This window comes from Heptranchias perlo, chromosome 14 (genome assembly GCF_035084215.1).
Source record: "Heptranchias perlo isolate sHepPer1 chromosome 14, sHepPer1.hap1, whole genome shotgun sequence".
NCBI lineage: Eukaryota > Metazoa > Chordata > Chondrichthyes > Hexanchiformes > Hexanchidae > Heptranchias > Heptranchias perlo.
Window position 1 is genome coordinate 71,547,576 of NC_090338.1, and position 18,675 is coordinate 71,566,250.

General features: G+C 51.0%; 1 protein-coding gene across 4 annotated transcripts in view; it reads right to left on the reverse strand.

The window, feature by feature from the left end:
• LOC137332605 (ran-binding protein 17-like) overlaps positions 1-18,675 on the reverse strand; it is a 686,121-nt gene that overhangs the window by 156,064 nt on the left and 511,382 nt on the right. For all 4 annotated transcript variants that reach the window (XM_067996561.1, XM_067996562.1, XM_067996559.1 and 1 more), the window contains 2 exons: positions 13,449-13,663; positions 6,900-7,038 (listed from right to left, as the gene is read on the reverse strand). In XM_067996561.1, coding sequence (XP_067852662.1) covers positions 6,900-7,038; positions 13,449-13,663 — 354 coding nt within the window. The remainder of the gene's footprint in view (positions 1-6,899; positions 7,039-13,448; positions 13,664-18,675) is intronic.

Sequence of the window (18,675 nt, forward strand, 5' to 3'; positions counted from 1 at the left end):
CGGGGGGGGGGAGAGGGCAAGATCGGGGGGGGGGGGGGAGAGGGCAAGATCAGGGGGGGGAAGAGGGCAAGATCGGGAGGGAGAGAGGGCAAGATCAGGGGGGGAGAGGGCACGATCGGTGGGGGAGAGGGCAATATCGGGGGGGGAGAGGGCAATATCGGGGGGGGGGAGAGGGCAATATCGGGGGGGGGGAGAGGGCAATATCGGGGGGGGGAGAGGGCAATATCGGGGGGGGGGGAGAGGGCAAGATCGGTGGGGGGAGAGGGCAAGATCGGGGGTTGAGAGGGCAAGATCGGGGGGGGGAGAGGGCAAGATCGGGAGGGAGAGAGGGCAAGATCCGGGGGGGAGAGGGCAAGATCGGGAGGGAGAGAGGGCAAGATCAGGGGGGGAGAGGGCACGATCGGGAGGGAGAGAGGGCAAGATCCGGGGGGGAGAGGGCAAGATCAGGGGGGGGAGAGGGCACGATCGGGAGGGAGAGAGGGCAAGATCAGGGGGGGAGAGGGCACGATCGGGAGGGAGAGAGGGCAAGATCCGGGGGGGAGAGGGCAAGATCGGGGGGGGGGGGAGAGGGCAAGATCGGGGGGGGGGGGGAGAGGGGAAGATCGGGGGGGGGGAGAGGGCAAGATCGGAGGGGGGGAGAGGGCAAGATCGGGGGGGGGGGGAAGAGGGCAAGATCGGGGGGGGGAAGAGGGCAAGATCGGGGGGGGGGGAAGAGGGCAAGATCGGGGGGGAGAGGGCAAGATCGGGAGGGAGAGAGGGCAAGATCGGGGGGGAGAGGGCACCATCGGGGGGGGGAGAGGGCACCATCGGGGGGGGGAGAGGGCACGATCGGGGGGGGGAGAGGGCAATATCGGGGGGGGGGAGAGGGCAATATCGGGGGGGGGAGAGGGCAATATCGGGGGGGGGAGAGGGCAATATCGGGGGGGGGAGAGGGCAATATCGGGGGGGGGAGAGGGCAATATCGGGGGGGGGGGGAGAGGGCAAGATCGGGAGGGAGAGAGGGCAAGATCAGGGGGGGAGAGGGCACGATCGGGAGGGAGAGAGGGCAAGATCCGGGGGGGAGAGGGCAAGATCGGGGGGGGGGGAAGAGGGCAAGATCGGGGGGGGGGAAGAGGGCAAGATCGGGAGGGAGAGGGCAAGATCGGGAGGGGGAGAGGGCAAGATCGGGAGGGAGAGAGGGCACGATCGGGGGGGGGAGAGGGCACGATCGGGGGGGGAGAGGGCACGATCGGGGGGGGAGAGGGCAATATCGGGGGGGGAGAGGGCAAGATCGAGGAGGGGAGAGGGCAAGATCGAGGGGGGGAGAGGGCAAGATCGGGGGGGGGAGAGGGCAAGATCGGGGGGGAGAGGGCAAGATCGGTGGGGGGGAAGAGGGCAAGATCGGGGGGGGGAGAGGGCAAGATCGGGGGGGAGAGGGCAAGATCGGGGGGGAGAGGGCAAGATCGGGGGGGAGAGGGCAAGATCGGGGGGGGAGAGGGCAAGATCGGGGGGGGAGAGGGCAAGATCGGTGGGGGGGGAGAGGGCAAGATCGGTGGGGGGGAGAGGGCAAGATCGGGGGGGGGAGAGGGCAAGATCGGGGGGGGGGGAGAGGGCAAGATCGGGGGGGGGAGAGGGCAAGATCGGTGGGGGGAGAGGGCACGATCGGGAGGGAGAGAGGGCAAGATCAGGGGGGGAGAGGGCACGATCGGGAGGGAGAGAGGGCAAGATCCGGGGGGGAGAGGGCAAGATCGGGGGGGGGGGAGAGGGCAAGATCGGGGGGGGGGGGGGAAGAGGGCAAGATCGGGGGGGGGGGGAGAGGGCAAGATCGGGGGGGGGAAGAGGGCAAGATCGGGGGGGGGGGAAGAGGGCAAGATCGGGGGGGGGGAAGAGGGCAAGATCGGGGGGGGGGAAGAGGGCAAGATCGGGAGGGAGAGAGGGCAAGATCGGGGGGGGGGAGAGGGCAATATCGGGGGGGGGGGGAGAGGGCAATATCGGGGGAGGGAGAGGGCAATGTCGGGGGGGGGGGAGAGAGGGCAATATCGGTGGGGGGAGAGGGCAATATCGGGGGGGGGAGAGGGCAATATCGGGGGGGGGGGGGAGAGAGGGCAAGATCGGTGGGGGGAGAGGGCAAGATCGGGGGTTGAGAGGGCAAGATCGGGGGGGGGAGAGGGCACGATCGGGAGGGAGAGAGGGCAAGATCCGGGGGGGGGGGAGAGGGCAAGATCGGGGGGGGGGGGAGAGGGCAAGATCGGGGGGGGGGGGGAGAGGGCAAGATCGGAGGGGGGGAGAGGGCAAGATCGGGGGGGGGAAGAGGGCAAGATCGGGGGGGGGAAGAGGGCAAGATCGGGGGGGGGGGAAGAGGGCAAGATCGGGGGGGAGAGGGCAAGATCGGGAGGGAGAGAGGGCAAGATCGGGGGGGAGAGGGCACCATCGGGAGGGGAGAGGGCACGATCGGGGGGGGGAGAGGGCAATATCGGGGGGGGGGAGAGGGCAAGATCGGGAGGGAGGGCAAGATCAGGGGGGGAGAGGGCACGATCGGGAGGGAGAGAGGGCAAGATCCGGGGGGGAGAGGGCAAGATCGGGGGGGGGAGAGGGCACGATCGGGGGGGGGGAGAGGGCAATATCGGGGGGGGGAGAGGGCAATATCGGGGGGGGGAGAGGGCAATATCGGGGGGGGGAGAGGGCAATATCGGGGGGGGGAGAGGGCAATATCGGGGGGGGGGGGGAGAGGGCAAGATCGGGAGGGAGAGAGGGCAAGATCAGGGGGGGAGAGGGCACGATCGGGAGGGAGAGAGGGCAAGATCCGGGGGGGAGAGGGCAAGATCGGGGGGGGGGGGAAGAGGGCAAGATCGGGGGGGGGGGAAGAGGGCAAGATCGGGAGGGAGAGGGCAAGATCGGGAGGGAGAGAGGGCACGATCGGGGGGGGGAGAGGGCACGATCGGGGGGGGGAGAGGGCACGATCGGGGGGGGGAGAGGGCACGATCGGGGGGGGAGAGGGCAATATCGGGGGGGGAGAGGGCAAGATCGAGGAGGGGAGAGGGCAAGATCGAGGGGGGGAGAGGGCAAGATCGGGGGGGGGAGTGGGCAAGATCGGGGGGGAGAGGGCAAGATCGGTGGGGGGGAAGAGGGCAAGATCGGGGGGGGGAGAGGGCAAGATCGGGGGGGAGAGGGCAAGATCGGGGGGGAGAGGGCAAGATCGGGGGGGAGAGGGCAAGATCGGGGGGGGGAGAGGGCAAGATCGGGGGGGGGAGAGGGCAAGATCGGGGGGGGAGAGGGCAAGATCGGTGGGGGGGAGAGGGCAAGATCGGTGGGGGGGGAGAGGGCAAGATCGGGGGGGGGGGAGGGCAAGATCGGGGGGGGGGAGAGGGCAAGATCGGGGGGGGGAGAGGGCAAGATCGGTGGGGGGAGAGGGCACGATCGGGAGGGAGAGAGGGCAAGATCAGGGGGGGAGAGGGCACGATCGGGAGGGAGAGAGGGCAAGATCCGGGGGGGAGAGGGCAAGATCGGGGGGGGGGGAGAGGGCAAGATCGGGGGGGGGGGGGGGAAGAGGGCAAGATCGGGGGGGGGGGGAGAGGGCAAGATCGGGGGGGGGGAAGAGGGCAAGATCGGGGGGGGGGAAGAGGGCAAGATCGGGGGGGGGGAAGAGGGCAAGATCGGGGGGGGGGAAGAGGGCAAGATCGGGGGGGAGAGGGCAAGATCGGGAGGGAGAGAGGGCAAGATCGGGGGGGGGGAGAGGGCAATATCGGGGGGGGGGGGAGAGGGCAATATCGGGGGAGGGAGAGGGCAATGTCGGGGGGGGGGGAGAGAGGGCAATATCGGTGGGGGGAGAGGGCAATATCGGGGGGGGGGAGAGGGCAATATCGGGGGGGGGGGGGGAGAGAGGGCAAGATCGGTGGGGGGAGAGGGCAAGATCGGGGGTTGAGAGGGCAAGATCGGGGGGGGGAGAGGGCACGATCGGGAGGGAGAGAGGGCAAGATCCGGGGGGGGGGGAGAGGGCAAGATCGGGGGGGGGGGGGAGAGGGCAAGATCGGGGGGGGGGGGGAGAGGGCAAGATCGGAGGGGGGGAGAGGGCAAGATCGGGGGGGGGAAGAGGGCAAGATCGGGGGGGGGAAGAGGGCAAGATCTGGGGGGGGGGAAGAGGGCAAGATCGGGGGGGAGAGGGCAAGATCGGGAGGGAGAGAGGGCAAGATCGGGGGGGAGAGGGCACCATCGGGAGGGGAGAGGGCACGATCGGGGGGGGGAGAGGGCAATATCGGGGGGGGGGAGAGGGCAAGATCGGGAGGGAGGGCAAGATCAGGGGGGGAGAGGGCACGATCGGGAGGGAGAGAGGGCAAGATCCGGGGGGGAGAGGGCAAGATCGGGGGGGGGGAGAGGGCAAGATCGGGGGGGGGGGGGAAGAGGGCAAGATCGGGGGGGGGGGGGGGAGAGGGCAAGATCGGGGGGGGGAAGAGGGCAAGATCGGGGGGGGGAAGAGGGCAAGATCGGGGGGGAGAGGGCATGATCGGGAGGGAGGGAGGGCAAGATCGGGGGGGAGAGGGCAATATCGGGGGGGGAGAGGGCAAGATCGGGGGGGGAGAGGGCAAGATCGGGGTGAGGAGAGGGCAAGATCGGGGGGGGAGAGGGCAAGATCGGTGGGGGGGGAAGAGGGTAAGATCGGGGGGGAAGAGGGCTAGATCGGGGGGGAGAAGGCAAGATCGGGGGGGGGAGAGGGCAAGATCGGGGGGGGGGGAGAGGGCAAGATCGGGGGGGGGAGAGGGCAAGATCGGGGGGGGGGAGAGGGCAAGATCGGGGGGGGGGAGAGGGCAAGATCGGGGGGGGGAGTGGGCAAGATCGGGGGGGGAGGGAGGGCAAGATCGGGGGGGGGGAGGGCAAGATCGGGGGGGGGAGAGGGCAAGATCGGGGGGGGGGGGGAGAGGGCAAGATCGGGGGGGGGGGGAGAGGGCAAGATCGGGGGGGGGAGAGGGCAAGATCGGGGGGGGGAGTGGGCAAGATCGGGGGGGGAGTGGGCAAGATCGGGGGGGGAGTGGGCAAGATCGGGGGGGAGTGGGCAAGATCGGGGTGGGGAGGGAGGGCAAGATCGGGGGGGGGAGTGGGCAAAATCGGGGGGGAGGGAGGGCAAGATCGGGGGGACATCGGAGCGGGAGACGTCGGAGCAGGTTTCAAAGGTAGGTGCATTTAGCGTTTAACTTCCTTCTATGGTGTTTTATGTCATTTACTTAGTTTCTTTCTCCCTGATCCGGCCCTTCCAGGCGTGAGTCAGAAGCGGTGGGCAAGCCTCCCAGGTAATTAAAAATTTTTCTAATCACTTACTCTGTCACAGGTAAAGTGCATTAAGTACCTCATTGAAGTACATTTGGCTCTTTAACTGTCACCACGCCGGCTTTAATTGCCGGTGGGACTTTCGCTTTCGGGTCACCCGCGCGCACACAGGCGGGTCCTTAAGAAACTCAGAAGCCGGTGGGTTGGAGCCTCCTAAAATCACCCCCAGAGTGACTGAGCACTTGGACAAATATGAGCTGATCAAAGAGAATCAGCATGGATTTGTGAAGGATATGTAATGCCTGACTAATCTAGTTGAATTTTTTTGAGCGGATCACTAACAGAGTGGATAGGGGAATGTCTACAGATGTTGTCTATATCGACTTTCAGAAAGCATTTGATAAGATTCCGCACAAGGGATTATTAGCAAAAATGAAAGTGCATGGAATTGGAGGTGACTTTTTTTGATATGGTTTGGTAATTGGTTGGGAGGCAGGAGGCAGAGAGTTGGGACAAAGAGAATGTTCTCTGATTGGTGGGACGTAACAAGTAGTCTTCCCCAGGGATCTGTGTTGGGGCCTCAGCTTTTCACTGTATATATTAATGGGTTGAATGAAGGAGTAGAGAGTTATATATCTAAGTTTGCAGATGACACTAAGTTAGGAGGCACAGTAAGTTGTGTAGATAGGAAGTTACAAAGGGACATAGGCAAACTAAGTGAGTGGGAAAAACTATGGCAGATGGAGTTTAATGTGGGAAAGTGTAATGTCGTCACACTTTGGATCAAAGAAAGACTGATCGGAATATTTTCTTAATGGTGAGAGACAAGGAGCTGTGGAAGAGCAAAGGGTTTAGGTGTTCACTAAAAGCTAGTACTCAGCTACAAAAAATAACCAAAAAGGTTAATGGAATGTTGGCTCTTATCTCAAGAAGGTTGGAATTCAAAAGTGAGGAAGTGACACTTCAGTTGTGCAGAGCTTTGGTCAGACCCCATCTGGAGTACAGCGTTCAGCTTTGGACACTGGATCTCAGGCAATATTTATTTGCCTTGGAGGGGCACAGCGCAGATTCACCAGAATGATACTAAAGCTTAAAGGGTTAAATTATGAGGCCAGGCTGTGTAAACTTGGCTTGAGTTTACAAGGTTCAGGGGTGATCTGATCGAGGTTCCAGTGACGGCTCGTCACTAATTGCCGCAATTCAACACTTCCCAGCGCTGAAGCTCAGAGAATAAAAGCCAAAATATCAGCATCAATTGGGTAGAGGAGGACAGAGCAAGGATTCTCAAATGTCTGGCCTCTGTCTGAAACAGAAAAAGGACGGAATTTTCATGTAAAAAAACTTCAGCGACGACGACTAAATTTCAGAATTGCTAAGAGTTCCTTCGAGCATTCCTTTGAAAACTATTGAGCATTGGCACTGATGCATGGTGATGATGAAACTCATTTATTTGGCTACTTGAAATCTACATTAAATACAAATGAGGGGATTAGCACCTCTACCAACTTTTGTCTGTTCGGTAAATTTGTTAAATGAAAACCAGACAGGCACTGCCCATACCCTTCCTACCAGACTGTCTACTTAAGCATGTGCAGATGGCTGGTCACCTTGGTATTAACAGCTCCAATATTCAGAAAGAAACATTTTCTAGTGCAACTTACCCAAGGCATTGAGTCCTTCTGATAAGGAGGTCAGGATGTAAATGACCACGTGTGGCTCTAGGCTGGCAATAAAGGTCATGTGGTCCTGGGTTAGGCACTCCAATAATGAATAGTAAGATTGGCTCAACTTCCGATAACACTAAACAAAACAAAAATATAAAATATGTTTTAAGAGTGGGGGAAAATCAAGGAAGAGACACTTTTACTGAGTAACTTGAACATGTCAATGTAAATTATGAATTTGAGTTCATAATTTAGGTGCAGTTTTGAGGGTGCTGAAGATACCATTCCTTATTTGAGGTGCTAAATCAAGGCCCTGTCCATCTTTTCCAGTGGTTCAGGTGGATGTAACTATCAAGGGACAATATTCGAAGAGGAAGTTCTTCTGGTGTCCCAGCCAACAATCGTTCCTCAACCAACACCACCAAAAAGCAGGTCATTCATCTCACGACTGTTTGTGGGATTGGGCTATGCACAAAATTGCAACTGTATTTGCATAGATAACCAGTCACTGCATTTCAATGCATTTCAGTTTATGTGATGGGCTATGAGATATTTCTGAGAGATGTGATACTAATGCAATTCATAGTAGTATCATGGTATGTTACAGCACAGAAGGAGGCCATTCGGCTCATTGTGCCTGTGCCGGCTCTTTGAAAGAGCTATCCAATTAGTCCCCCTCCCCTGCTCTTTTCCCATAGCCCTGTCATTTTTTTCCTTTAAGCATTTATCCAATTCCCTTTTCAAAGTTATTATTGAATCTGCTTCCATCGCACTTTCAGGCAGTGCATTCCAGATCATAACAACTCTCTGTGCTGTGAACAGTTCTGGTCTCCATATTATAAAAAGGATATAGAGACACTGGAGAAGGTGCAAAAAAGATTTACTACGATGATACTGGAACTGAGAGGATATACATATCAGGAAAGATCGAACAGGCTGGGGCTCTTTTCTTTAAAAAAGGGAAGACAGAGGGGTGACCTGATAGAGCTCTTCAAAATTATGAAAGGGTTTGATAGGGTTGGCATAGAGAAGATGTTTCCACTTGCGGGGGAGACCAGAATTAGGGGCGATAGTCACGAATAAATCCAATAGGGAATTCAGGAGAAAGGTCTTTACCCAGAGAGTGGTTAGAATGTGGAACTCGCTACCACAAGGAGTAGTTGAGGCAACTGGTATAGATGCATTTAAGGGGAAGCTAGATAAACACACGAGGGAGAAAGGAATAGAAGGATATGCTGATAGGGTTAGATGAAATAGAGAGGGAGGAGGCTCGTGTGGAGCATAAACACCGGCATGGACTTGTTTGGCCCAATGGCCTGTTTCTGTGCTGTACATTATGTGTAATTCTATGTGATTTCGGTATTACCAATGCAAAATTACTGGAGAAATAATCTGCAATCGATTACCAGGAGATCTTGTACCCAGTGTATATTATAGAGAAAATAATAGATGGCAAATGGGACCCAGGAGTTTAGATGACATAATGAATTTCTGATAGGTATAACAAATCCTTTGTCCTTGCGAACTACCGCCCCATCGCCAATCTCCCTTTCCTCTCCAAAGTCCTTGAACCTGTCACCCTATCCCAAATCTATGCCCATCTTTCCAGCAACTCCATGTTTGAATCTCTCCACCACAGCACATAGAGGCCCTAACCAAAGTCATATATGACATCCTCTGTGACTGTGACATCGGTACATTTTGCCTCCTCGTCCTTCTCAACATCTCTGCTGCCTTTGACCGGTCGACACCATCCTCCATTGTCCAGCTCAGTGGGGTTGCCCTCGCTTAGTTCCATTCTTAACTATTCAATTGTAGCCAGAGCATCTCCAGAAATGGCTTCTCTTCCTACCCTTGCACTGTTACTTCTGGATCTATCCTTGGCTTCCTCCTCTTCATGTCTGCTTTTTGACAACATTATCCAAAGTCACGGGATCAGATTCCACTTTTACGCTGATCACACCGAGCTCTGCCTCTCAATTTCCTCTCTTGACCCTTCTGTGCTGACAGACTACTTGTCCGACATCCGGTCTTGGCCGAGCCACAATTTTCTCAAATGAAATATTTGGAAGACAGAAGTCATCACTTTCGGCCTCTGCCACAAACTCAGTACCCTGCCACTTATTCAATCTCCCTCACTGGCCACTGTCTCAGATTGAACCAGATTGTTAGCAGCCTTAAATTCTATTTGACCCTGAGCTAAGCTTCTGACCCCATATCCTCTCCATCCGCCTTCTTCCACCTTATTTAACATCGCTAAAGTCCACTTTTGCCTCAGCCCATCTGCTGCTGAAACTCTCATTACCTTTGCCACTTCTAGGCTTGACTATTACAAGTCTTCTGGCCAGTCTCCCATCCTCCATAATCTTCAGCTCATCCAAAATTCTGCTGTCCGGATCCTAACTTGCATGAAGTACCGCTCAGCCATCACTCCTGTCCTTGCTGACCTACATTGGCACCCGGTACCCCATTGCCTCCAAATTAAAATTCCTATCCTTGTGTTTAAATCCCTTCATGGCCTCACCCCTCCCTATCTCTGAAATCTTTTCCAGCCTTACAACCAGCCTAGAACTCTCCATTCCCCTGACACTGGCCTCTTGTGCATACTTCCCTCCCTTTGCCCCACAATTGGTAGCTGTGCCTTCGGTTACCTAGGCCCCACATTCCCTCCCTAAATCCCCCCACATTCCTCTTTTCCTTTAAGACCCTCCTTAAAACCCAGCTCTTTGACTATGCCTCCTTCTTTGGCTCAGCTTCCATTTTTGTCTGATTATGCTTCCGTGAAGCCCCTAGGGGTTTTTCTATGTTAAATGTGTTTTATAAATGCAAGTTGTTGTTGAAAGCTTCCTGTCCCTTTTTAATTTATGCTACATTCATGGCAGACACTGACTCTTGCTCCAGTGTATCATTAATGTTTGACGACATTCACAATGATAGCTAACAATTGCACTCTGAAGGCCTTCTGCAGCAGGCTGTTGGGCAATGAAATGAGACTCCTCTGTCGGCGAGGGGTGACTCTGACAGATCCATCCACCTACTTCTACCTCCGTAACACTGTCCACCTCTGTCCCAGCCCCAGCCCATCTGCTGCTGAAACTCTCATTCATTCTTTTGTCACTTCCAGACTGTACTATTACAATGATCTCCTGGCTGGCCTTTTCTACTCATGGTCATAAGACCACTGTAATTCATCCATCCAGGAATATAAAAGCTTACACTCCCCCGTCATAATATCCCATTGTTCTTCCCTCCATTACTGTCCCCAAATTATCATTCCAAATGATGATCACTCTTAGTGCGAAGAAGTACTTCCAACCATCAGTCCTAAATTGATCTTCCACCACTTTTGGCCGTTGTCTCCTTGTTCTATTGTCTTAGCTTATCTAGAAGTAATGCTCTGATCTTCCTTTTCTACATCATTTAATATCTCGTATAATTCCTTTTAACTCTGCCCCCTCAGATTCATTCATTCAATGTTTCCTCCCTTTATGCTGCTCTCCAAACATGCTGTCCTCCTCGCTCTTCCTCCTTCCTATATCTTCACTCTGCTGGAATGAACACTGCTTCCTGCTCTAACTCATTTTTCCAACTTCTTATTTTCTTCAGTGATGCCTTCCTTCTGCAATCTACAGGATTTAAAAACCAGACTTGATTCACCTAACTTCCCGATTTACCTCATTTTCTCTCCTACTCTTTCGTGCAAACTTTGGTGATGTTCTGCACTATGGGCCTTGGCCCTTCACTGATATTTCACAATGTAAAGTCAGTGTGAAGCTGGACCATGCAGATTAGAAGGCCCCAGCTTCAATTCCTGTCCTGCGCTGACTTAACTGATCTCAGCCAGGACATCAGTAGGGGTGATACAATTGACCGTAGCACCCCTGGACTAGGGAGGGAAAAGTCAGCCAGAATTCCTGAACCCCATTGAATGACTCTTGCTGAAAAGTGCGTATGTGTGGGTGTTGAGTAAGGAGGGAATCCGGGTCAGACTGCGATGCCTCTGACAGGTGAATAGCCTGCTAGGACACGGAGAATGGATAATTAGTAACATATTGGAGGCAGCCCACTGCTGGTGCAACCATAATCTCATCAAGGAGCCAACTCATTCAGGAGTTTGCGGGGGTGGGGGGGGGGGGGGGGGGGAGAAGAGAATTTGTCCAAAAAAACTGACCATAATCTAGCACGATTTGACAGTTGAAAACAAGAGGTAATACAGTCAGTGTACATTACTGAGCTGTTAACCACAGACTTTATACAGATGCTGAAAGAAGTGCTTTTTGCTCTTTATTCATATTTGTTAGCTCTTTGTAAAAATAAATAACCTCCATTAACATTATAAAGTAGAAACCGTAGGAATACACCACAGAGCATTTCCTTATTAAGTTCATTTAACATTAGATATCATCACTCTTTAACCAGACCGTGTTATTCTCAAAAGCCTTGTAAAACTGTACTGTATGAAATTAAAATGAATAATAAGGAGGAAGTATAGAAGGCATTTTTTCAAAAGTTGCTTCTCTAATGAAAGTAGTAACCTTACAAAATCTATTGTCTGCTGTGAAAGTGCCTTCAAAAGACACTTGAGGCAATAATACAGTATTTGTACAATTAAGACAAATTACCATTAATTTATTAAGTTCTGCTAGTAGCACTTTTCCCTTTCACCACTTTAAACTGATCAAGCTCGTGTTTCAGAGACATCAGTATAACTGCCATGGCATTCATTAACCACACAGATTTAAGGTGGTTATAATTAGGCAAGGCCTGAATGTTCAGAGGTTACCCGTGCCCACACTCCCACCAGCCAACCTGCACGCCCAGGTTATTCCACCAAACTGACACTGGAGCTGAAAGGTTAGTTTTTGCTGTGTGCCCTTCACTGAGCTCCAATCAATCAACACTACTGGAGTTTTCCTGAACACTTCCAGTACTTTTTCCTTCCTGGAATCACGGTTTCCAAATCTTGCCACACTGAATGAAATGTGAAATATTCACCGTGGAGTTATTGCTTTTCCCCCCACTAACAATCCAAAGCATATGGATTTATTTTAAAATATTTGTGTAGGTTCTGTTCTCAAAAGTAACATAAAACCCCAATTAGCTGAGAAAAGCTGTTTCCACTGGGGCCCTTAGATAATATCTGAACATTTGCAGGCGAACCATTTACCCTATTTTTAATTAATCATAATCTAAGAGAGTTTGTGGAATAATGATGAATAATGTATGTCAAGCACTGGGTCAATTTAAGCACCTAAACCTTATCCATAAGGGCATGCTTCACCAATAATTATTAATTACTCCCATTATATTCTGTCTCAAGCATTCAATGGCTCAATAATGAACTAACTTTTAAAATTTTAATTTACAATTAGTTCATTCCCCTTTCACACGTCCAGTTTGTCTGCCTTCACACATTTTACACTTCATGGGGTCTGGGGCTGCTGACTGGCACGATATTCACTGATAGCGCCTCTTTGCGCTGGAAGGGCAGGAGATGGTTTTAATTGCAAGGGAGGCAAGTTACGAACTTAGCTTTTAGATGCACCTATGCTCCTATACACTGTCTTGTGTAGAACTAACTCATAAGCCCCAATTTTAGATACAAAAAAGCTCCCTATACACATTCAAATCACACTATCCCAGATCAGGTATAGCATAGGTTAGGTTCAGAGTAAAGCTTCCTCTACACTGTCCCATCGAACACAGCGAGGGCAGGTACAGCACGGGTCAGATACAGAGTAAAGCTCCCTCTACACTGTCCCATCAAATACTCCCAGGGCAGGTGCAGCATGGGTTACATGCAGAGTAAAACTCCCTCTACACTGCCCCAACAATATGCCTTAGCTCCAACCTTAGAAGAGCAACCCTTACTGCACCAGTTTTCCATTTGTCATACTAGCTGTCCATTGAGTAACCAAAACAAAGATACTTCTCCCTCTTCCATTAAAAAAAAGAATTGATCAACACTTTCAAAATGTGCACTTTGTAAACTGCCCATCCTGCGCAGCCATTACGGCTCCGTGTGCTGGCTGAATGAGCGTGCACGCACACACACACACACACACGGTGACAACATGAACTACGGTGATATGAAAGAAATCAAGTCTTGGTGTCCATAGGATCACTAAAAAAGCCTTATAAATTATGGCCAATCACATTTTCAGTGACTAACAATATTCTTCAGCTTTAAGGTCTGTACTATATGCTGCCATAATAATGTTGGCTGGTACAGAGTTATATTGATAACTTGAGCAGGCAAGCTCCACAATAACACTCTACAACATAATGGAGGTAACCCCATGCATGCAAGGGCTTTGAGGATCCAAATTTCCATCCCGAGATCTGGCGTCAGAAGCCAGAACAAGATGGGGGCCCCTGTCCCTGAGGACCTGCAATGGGCCTAATGGGAGAGTCATCCACTGAGAAAGAGAAAAAAAACAGGGAAAGGGGCAGTTGAAGCCTGCAGGTTCCTTCCCAGTACTCCTCTGGCACCCTAACCCACAATATGAAAAGGGTTTTGCGAGTTCGAGGTGTGTGGTCACTTACCAGCAAGTCACTGTGACAGACTGACAGCAGCATTTTTAGGAAGGCCTGCAGTGCGTTGTCAAAGTGTTTATCCCCATACAACTGGAAAACACCAAAACTGACATAGTTCCCGCACAGAGCTGCCTTCAATGCTGAAAAACAGATGGAGATGCCCTTGAGTTTCAGTGGATAAACCTGATCCTTGGGGATATTCCTGAGGGTCAGGATCTGGTTACCTGTGCCAGAGAGAAAAAAAAGAACTTGTCAATGAAAAAGAAGGGAATGTCAACAATACTTCAGCTTAAGCTGTCTTGTTATCTTATTAACCCTTGCAGTTATGCAGGAGGGTAATGAATTACCCTGCCATCTGCATTTCAGACACACAATACTGAGGCATTTTCCTTACAACATAACGTTTAGATGTCTCTAAATATAAAAGAATGTCGTTACTAAACAGCCAGAGCACATTCATTATATCAGCCATTACCAGTCTGCAACCATGACCAATGTTCAGAAGTAAACATACTGAATGTGTAAGCGGTCTTCAAACATATGCACTATGCACATTATCGAACATTCCACAAGCACATGCACTGTCCACCCAATTACTAAATAATGCGCAAGCACATATGCTGTTCGTGATATCAGCAAGCAGTTCACAAGCAAAGATACCACAATATCCAAACATATGCACAGGAACCATTCCCAAACAAAATCACATGCACCATCTATGCAATCCACCAAACAGTTCACAAGCTCCTGTCAAACTGACACCACTGTGGCAGCCAATGAGTTGGAGGCGTGCTGGGACTTACAGCCAAACAGTAAATTTTACAGCAAAACAGAGCAAACAGCAAAGCAAACAAAGTTCATTTATTCAGATACCAGTCACTTATAGGAGTGGGTCTCCAGTGTGATTGACGGGGCAATTGTCCAATCATCTCCATTCTGGCCGGGAATAGTGATGTCACTACATGCAGTCTACATAGAGTCTTCAAAGCAACCAATGCATAACTCAAGAAAGCTGAATTGCTCCATTAATAAATGCAGCACCCATACCAAAAATGTAAATGAGGCTTAACAGTGCTCGCTGTTATTTATGTGCAAATTGCACAGAAACTTTAGGTGAGGGTAGATGTGAGGTTAAACACAAAAATCCAGAAGTTGCTGTCCGAGATACGCCGCTCCGCAAAAACGGCATTTCGCCGTTGGACTCACCATTGAAATGCATTGAATGGCGTGAAGTTGCTGTATTTGCGCGGTAGATACGAACTAAACTTGCCACAGGAAGTTAGGGCTTGTCCATTTCAGTCTCAGTACCCTTTTTAGTGGTGTGATAAGTCTTAATTACTGGCAAACAACTTCTCTGGCACTGAAAATTAACTATTACAAGCGTGGAGTCTCACTCCTTCAGCTTTTAATTGTTGTTGGAGATATTCAAAAAAAATTAATTTTTAAAAAAACTTTTTCTTTCTCTCTTTTTTTCTCTCGCCCTTAATCCAATCTTTCTTTCCCTCTCTTTATTTCGCTTTCTGTACCTGATTTGACATTGAATTCACTATTCTAACTTACACTTCCTGGTTCAGACTCTGCACTGTTCATTTCACAATCCTTCAATCTGATTGTTTAAGGAGATACACAGTTACTTGCCCTGTTTACACAGATTCCAGATGCCCTGTAGAGGGCGCTGCACCCTTTCCATCTCCCACTTACAGCAACTTCCAGTGCAAAGTCTCACAGAAATTAAACAAGGGCAAGTCTAACGAACGGTCACCGGCTACAGTAAATTCTGGGCCATTATGTTTTGCAATGGAGGGATTTGGGTGCTCTGCCAAAATTTAGAATGTGTTAAGTATGATGCACAACTGAGAATGATTTAAAGGCAGTAAAATTGTTTAGTGATTCAAAAGCCATTTTAAATTGTCAGACTGATTTGAGAAAGCTTTCTATCCAACTTGTCAATGAGATTAGTGGGGTACAGTAGCCTAGTAGTTATAGTTCTGGACTAGGAACTTAGAGGTTGTGACTTCAAATCCCACAACGCAAGTTGTGAAACTGAATTCAATAAATCTGCTAATGACCAAGGAAGCTGTTAAATTTTTGTGAAAACCTAACTGGTTCATTAATATCCTTCAGGGAAGGGACCTACCACCCCTACCTGGTCTGGCCTACATGTGACTCCAGTCCCACACAATGTGGTTGATTCTTGTTGCCCTCAGCGCAAAAAAAAAGTGCTTATATAGATAGTGGAATTTTTTCCACCTCTCTTCCTTAAGGGGTTTCATTTCTTCGTTCCACAGGTGCCAGTCATTGCCACTGCCACTACCACCATCACCATAGTTTGAATTTAAATAGCATCTTTAATGTAAAAACGTCTAGGGCATTTAACGGATAGACGTATCAAAAACAAACACCACGGACATGGGGTCAGCTTCCACATGTACATTGACGACACCCAACTCTCCACTATTTCTCTCGACCCCACCACTGACTCTGAGCTCTCAAACTACTTGTCTGACATCTAATCTTGATTGATCCACAATTTCCTCTAGCTAAACACTGGAAGGACTGAAGCCATTGTCTTTGGTGCCCATCGTAACCTCGCCACTGACTCTACCCACCTTGCCAGCCATTGTCTCAGGCTAAGCTAGACTGTGTGTCTTATTTGACCCTATGCTGAGCTTCCGGCCCCATATCTTCTGTTATAAAGACCACCTACTTCCACCTCCATAACATTTTCTGACTTTGGCCCTGCCTCAGTCCATCTGTCACTGAAACCCTTATTTATCACCTAGAGATCTGACTATTCTAACGCTCTCTTGGACAGTGTCCCATTCTCCACGCTCTGTAAACTTCAGCTCATCCAAAACTCTCCCGCCTGTATCCTGAACTGCAACAAGTCTCGCTTGCCCACCACCCATGGATTCACCCCTCCCTACATCTGTAACCTCTTCCAGCCCTACAACTCCTACCCCCGTGGAACTCCTTGTTCCTCTGACTCCGGCCTTGTGTGTATCCCCTCCTCCTTTCGCCCCACCGTAGGCAGCTGTGCTTTCAGCCACCTTGGCCCGATGCTTCAAAATTCCCTTCCTCAACCAACCCACATCTCTTCTCCTACAAGACCCACTTCTCTGACCAAGCTCCTAAGCCCTGATTCTAACCCTGCCCGCCCGGTGGAAGCCAGATGGGCAGATAAAATCAGGACAGCGACATACCCCCTGCAACACTACTGCCTCCCTACGGGATATGATTTTAACCTGCTCTTTTCAAAGCAGGCACATGGGTCATAGCCCGGAAAGCAGCGGGGTCCTTCTTTAAATATGCAGATCGCGCTTCAATGATATAATGGGACCCGAATGCCATTTTAATCTGAGCCCTGCACGGCAAAGGCTTCGTGGCTTCCCACCAGGCCAATCTGATGATCCAGGGCCAGAATAGGCCCAGAAAAATCATTTTTAAAGAACTTTTTTTTGATTTCATGTGGGCTAGGTGGAGCAACAGTGCTCCTTTGGGCCCCACAAGGAAACCTTGGACCTTTCCTACCTCAGACACCCACCCCCCCATGATTACGAGCACTCCCGGCTCCTCCCTTAAACACCTACCTGAGTGTTGGGTACTGTTCCTTTGGGTCCCCAGTGGTGGGCTCCTGCTGCCCGAAATCCTGCTCCCGCCCATCAGCCAGCTGCCACTTCCCACCGGGTTTGGGCGGGAGACTCAAGGGCTCCATTCAGATGAGGTTGGAGACTTAAAATCTCTGAGCCTTACGCTGTAGAAGGCCGGACGGTTTGCTGTCTGCCTCAACCTTTGCCCACAGGACTCCTGCCGGGCACTAAAATCCAGGCTCTAGTTTCTGATTCATTGGCTTGAAGTCCGATTTTCCTCATGCCCCTGTGAGACATTTTTCTACATTGAAGGTGCTGTATAAATGCAAGTTGTTTCTGTTGGAATGCATCATAGCTGAACCCAATCTGATTCTCTCTCAACGAGATCACCAATTCACCATAGATTAGGAACTAATCCCGGAGCACTGGTTTGGAGGGACCATTGAAAAATCTAAAGCAGGAGTGCGCACAGGGGTTTCTGGATGAGTAAGCTTCTTTGTTCTGGTGTGGTTAGTTTGACTATTCACCCCAAACAACCACTGCTGAAAGCCTCATCATTCAACAACTCACATCAAAGGGCTTTAAAGAAGAGTGGATGAGGAAAAAAAATAAAACTTCAAAAGTATTACTTTTAATGCAGATCTTACCATATCTTAGAAAAGGCCAAGATATTGACAAAACCCTCATTGCAACACTAATCGTGGTGACATTGAATTGTGCAACATGATACAAGTTACTGTTAACAAAGCTCCTCACCCTCGTTAAACAGTGAAATCTTTTCTGACTGCTGGCATCTCAATAGCCACAGTTACTATGACAAAAAATGAAGCAATTTTGTGTTGTTTTAGCTTAGTGGAGATTTTTAAAATTCAATTCACTTCTGCAGGTCAGAGGCTGGGTATTCTGTGGCGAGTGACTCACCTCCTGACTCCCCAAAGCCTTTCCACCACCTACAAGGCACATTAGGAGTGTGATGGAATACTCTCCACTTGCCTGAATCAATGCACCTCCAACAAAATTGAAGAAGCGTGACACCATCCAGGACAAAGTAGTCCGCTTGATGTGTAGCCCATCCACCACCGTAAACATCCACTCCCTCCACCACAGGCGCACTGTGGCTGCAGTGTGTACCATCTACAGGATGCACTGCAGCAAACTCGCCAAGACTTCTTTGGCAGCATCTCCATAACCCGCGACCTTCACCACGTAGGTGGACAAGAGCAGCAGGTGCATGGGAACACCACCACCTCCAAGTTCTCCTCCAAGTCACACACCACCCTGACTTGGAAATATATCACCGTTCCTTCATCGTCGCTAGGTCAAAATCGTGGAACTCCCTTCCTAACGTCGTTGTGGGAGAACCTTCACCACACGGACTGCAGCGGTTCAAGAAGAAAGCCCACCACCACCTTTTCAAGGGCAACTAGGGATGGGCAATAAATGCCAGTCTTGCCAGCGATGCTCACATCCCAATGAATAAAGTAAAAAAAATCAATGGCCATAAGAAGTTTGTAAAAAAAACAGCTACAGTCATAATCTTGGTCCACGTTTAACTTAATACAAATGTAGCTAAATTCATCGGTTGCCTGCAGGAAGGAGCCAAGCCACTTTTGAACAAACAGACTGTGTGATTTGTTTAGTTATGT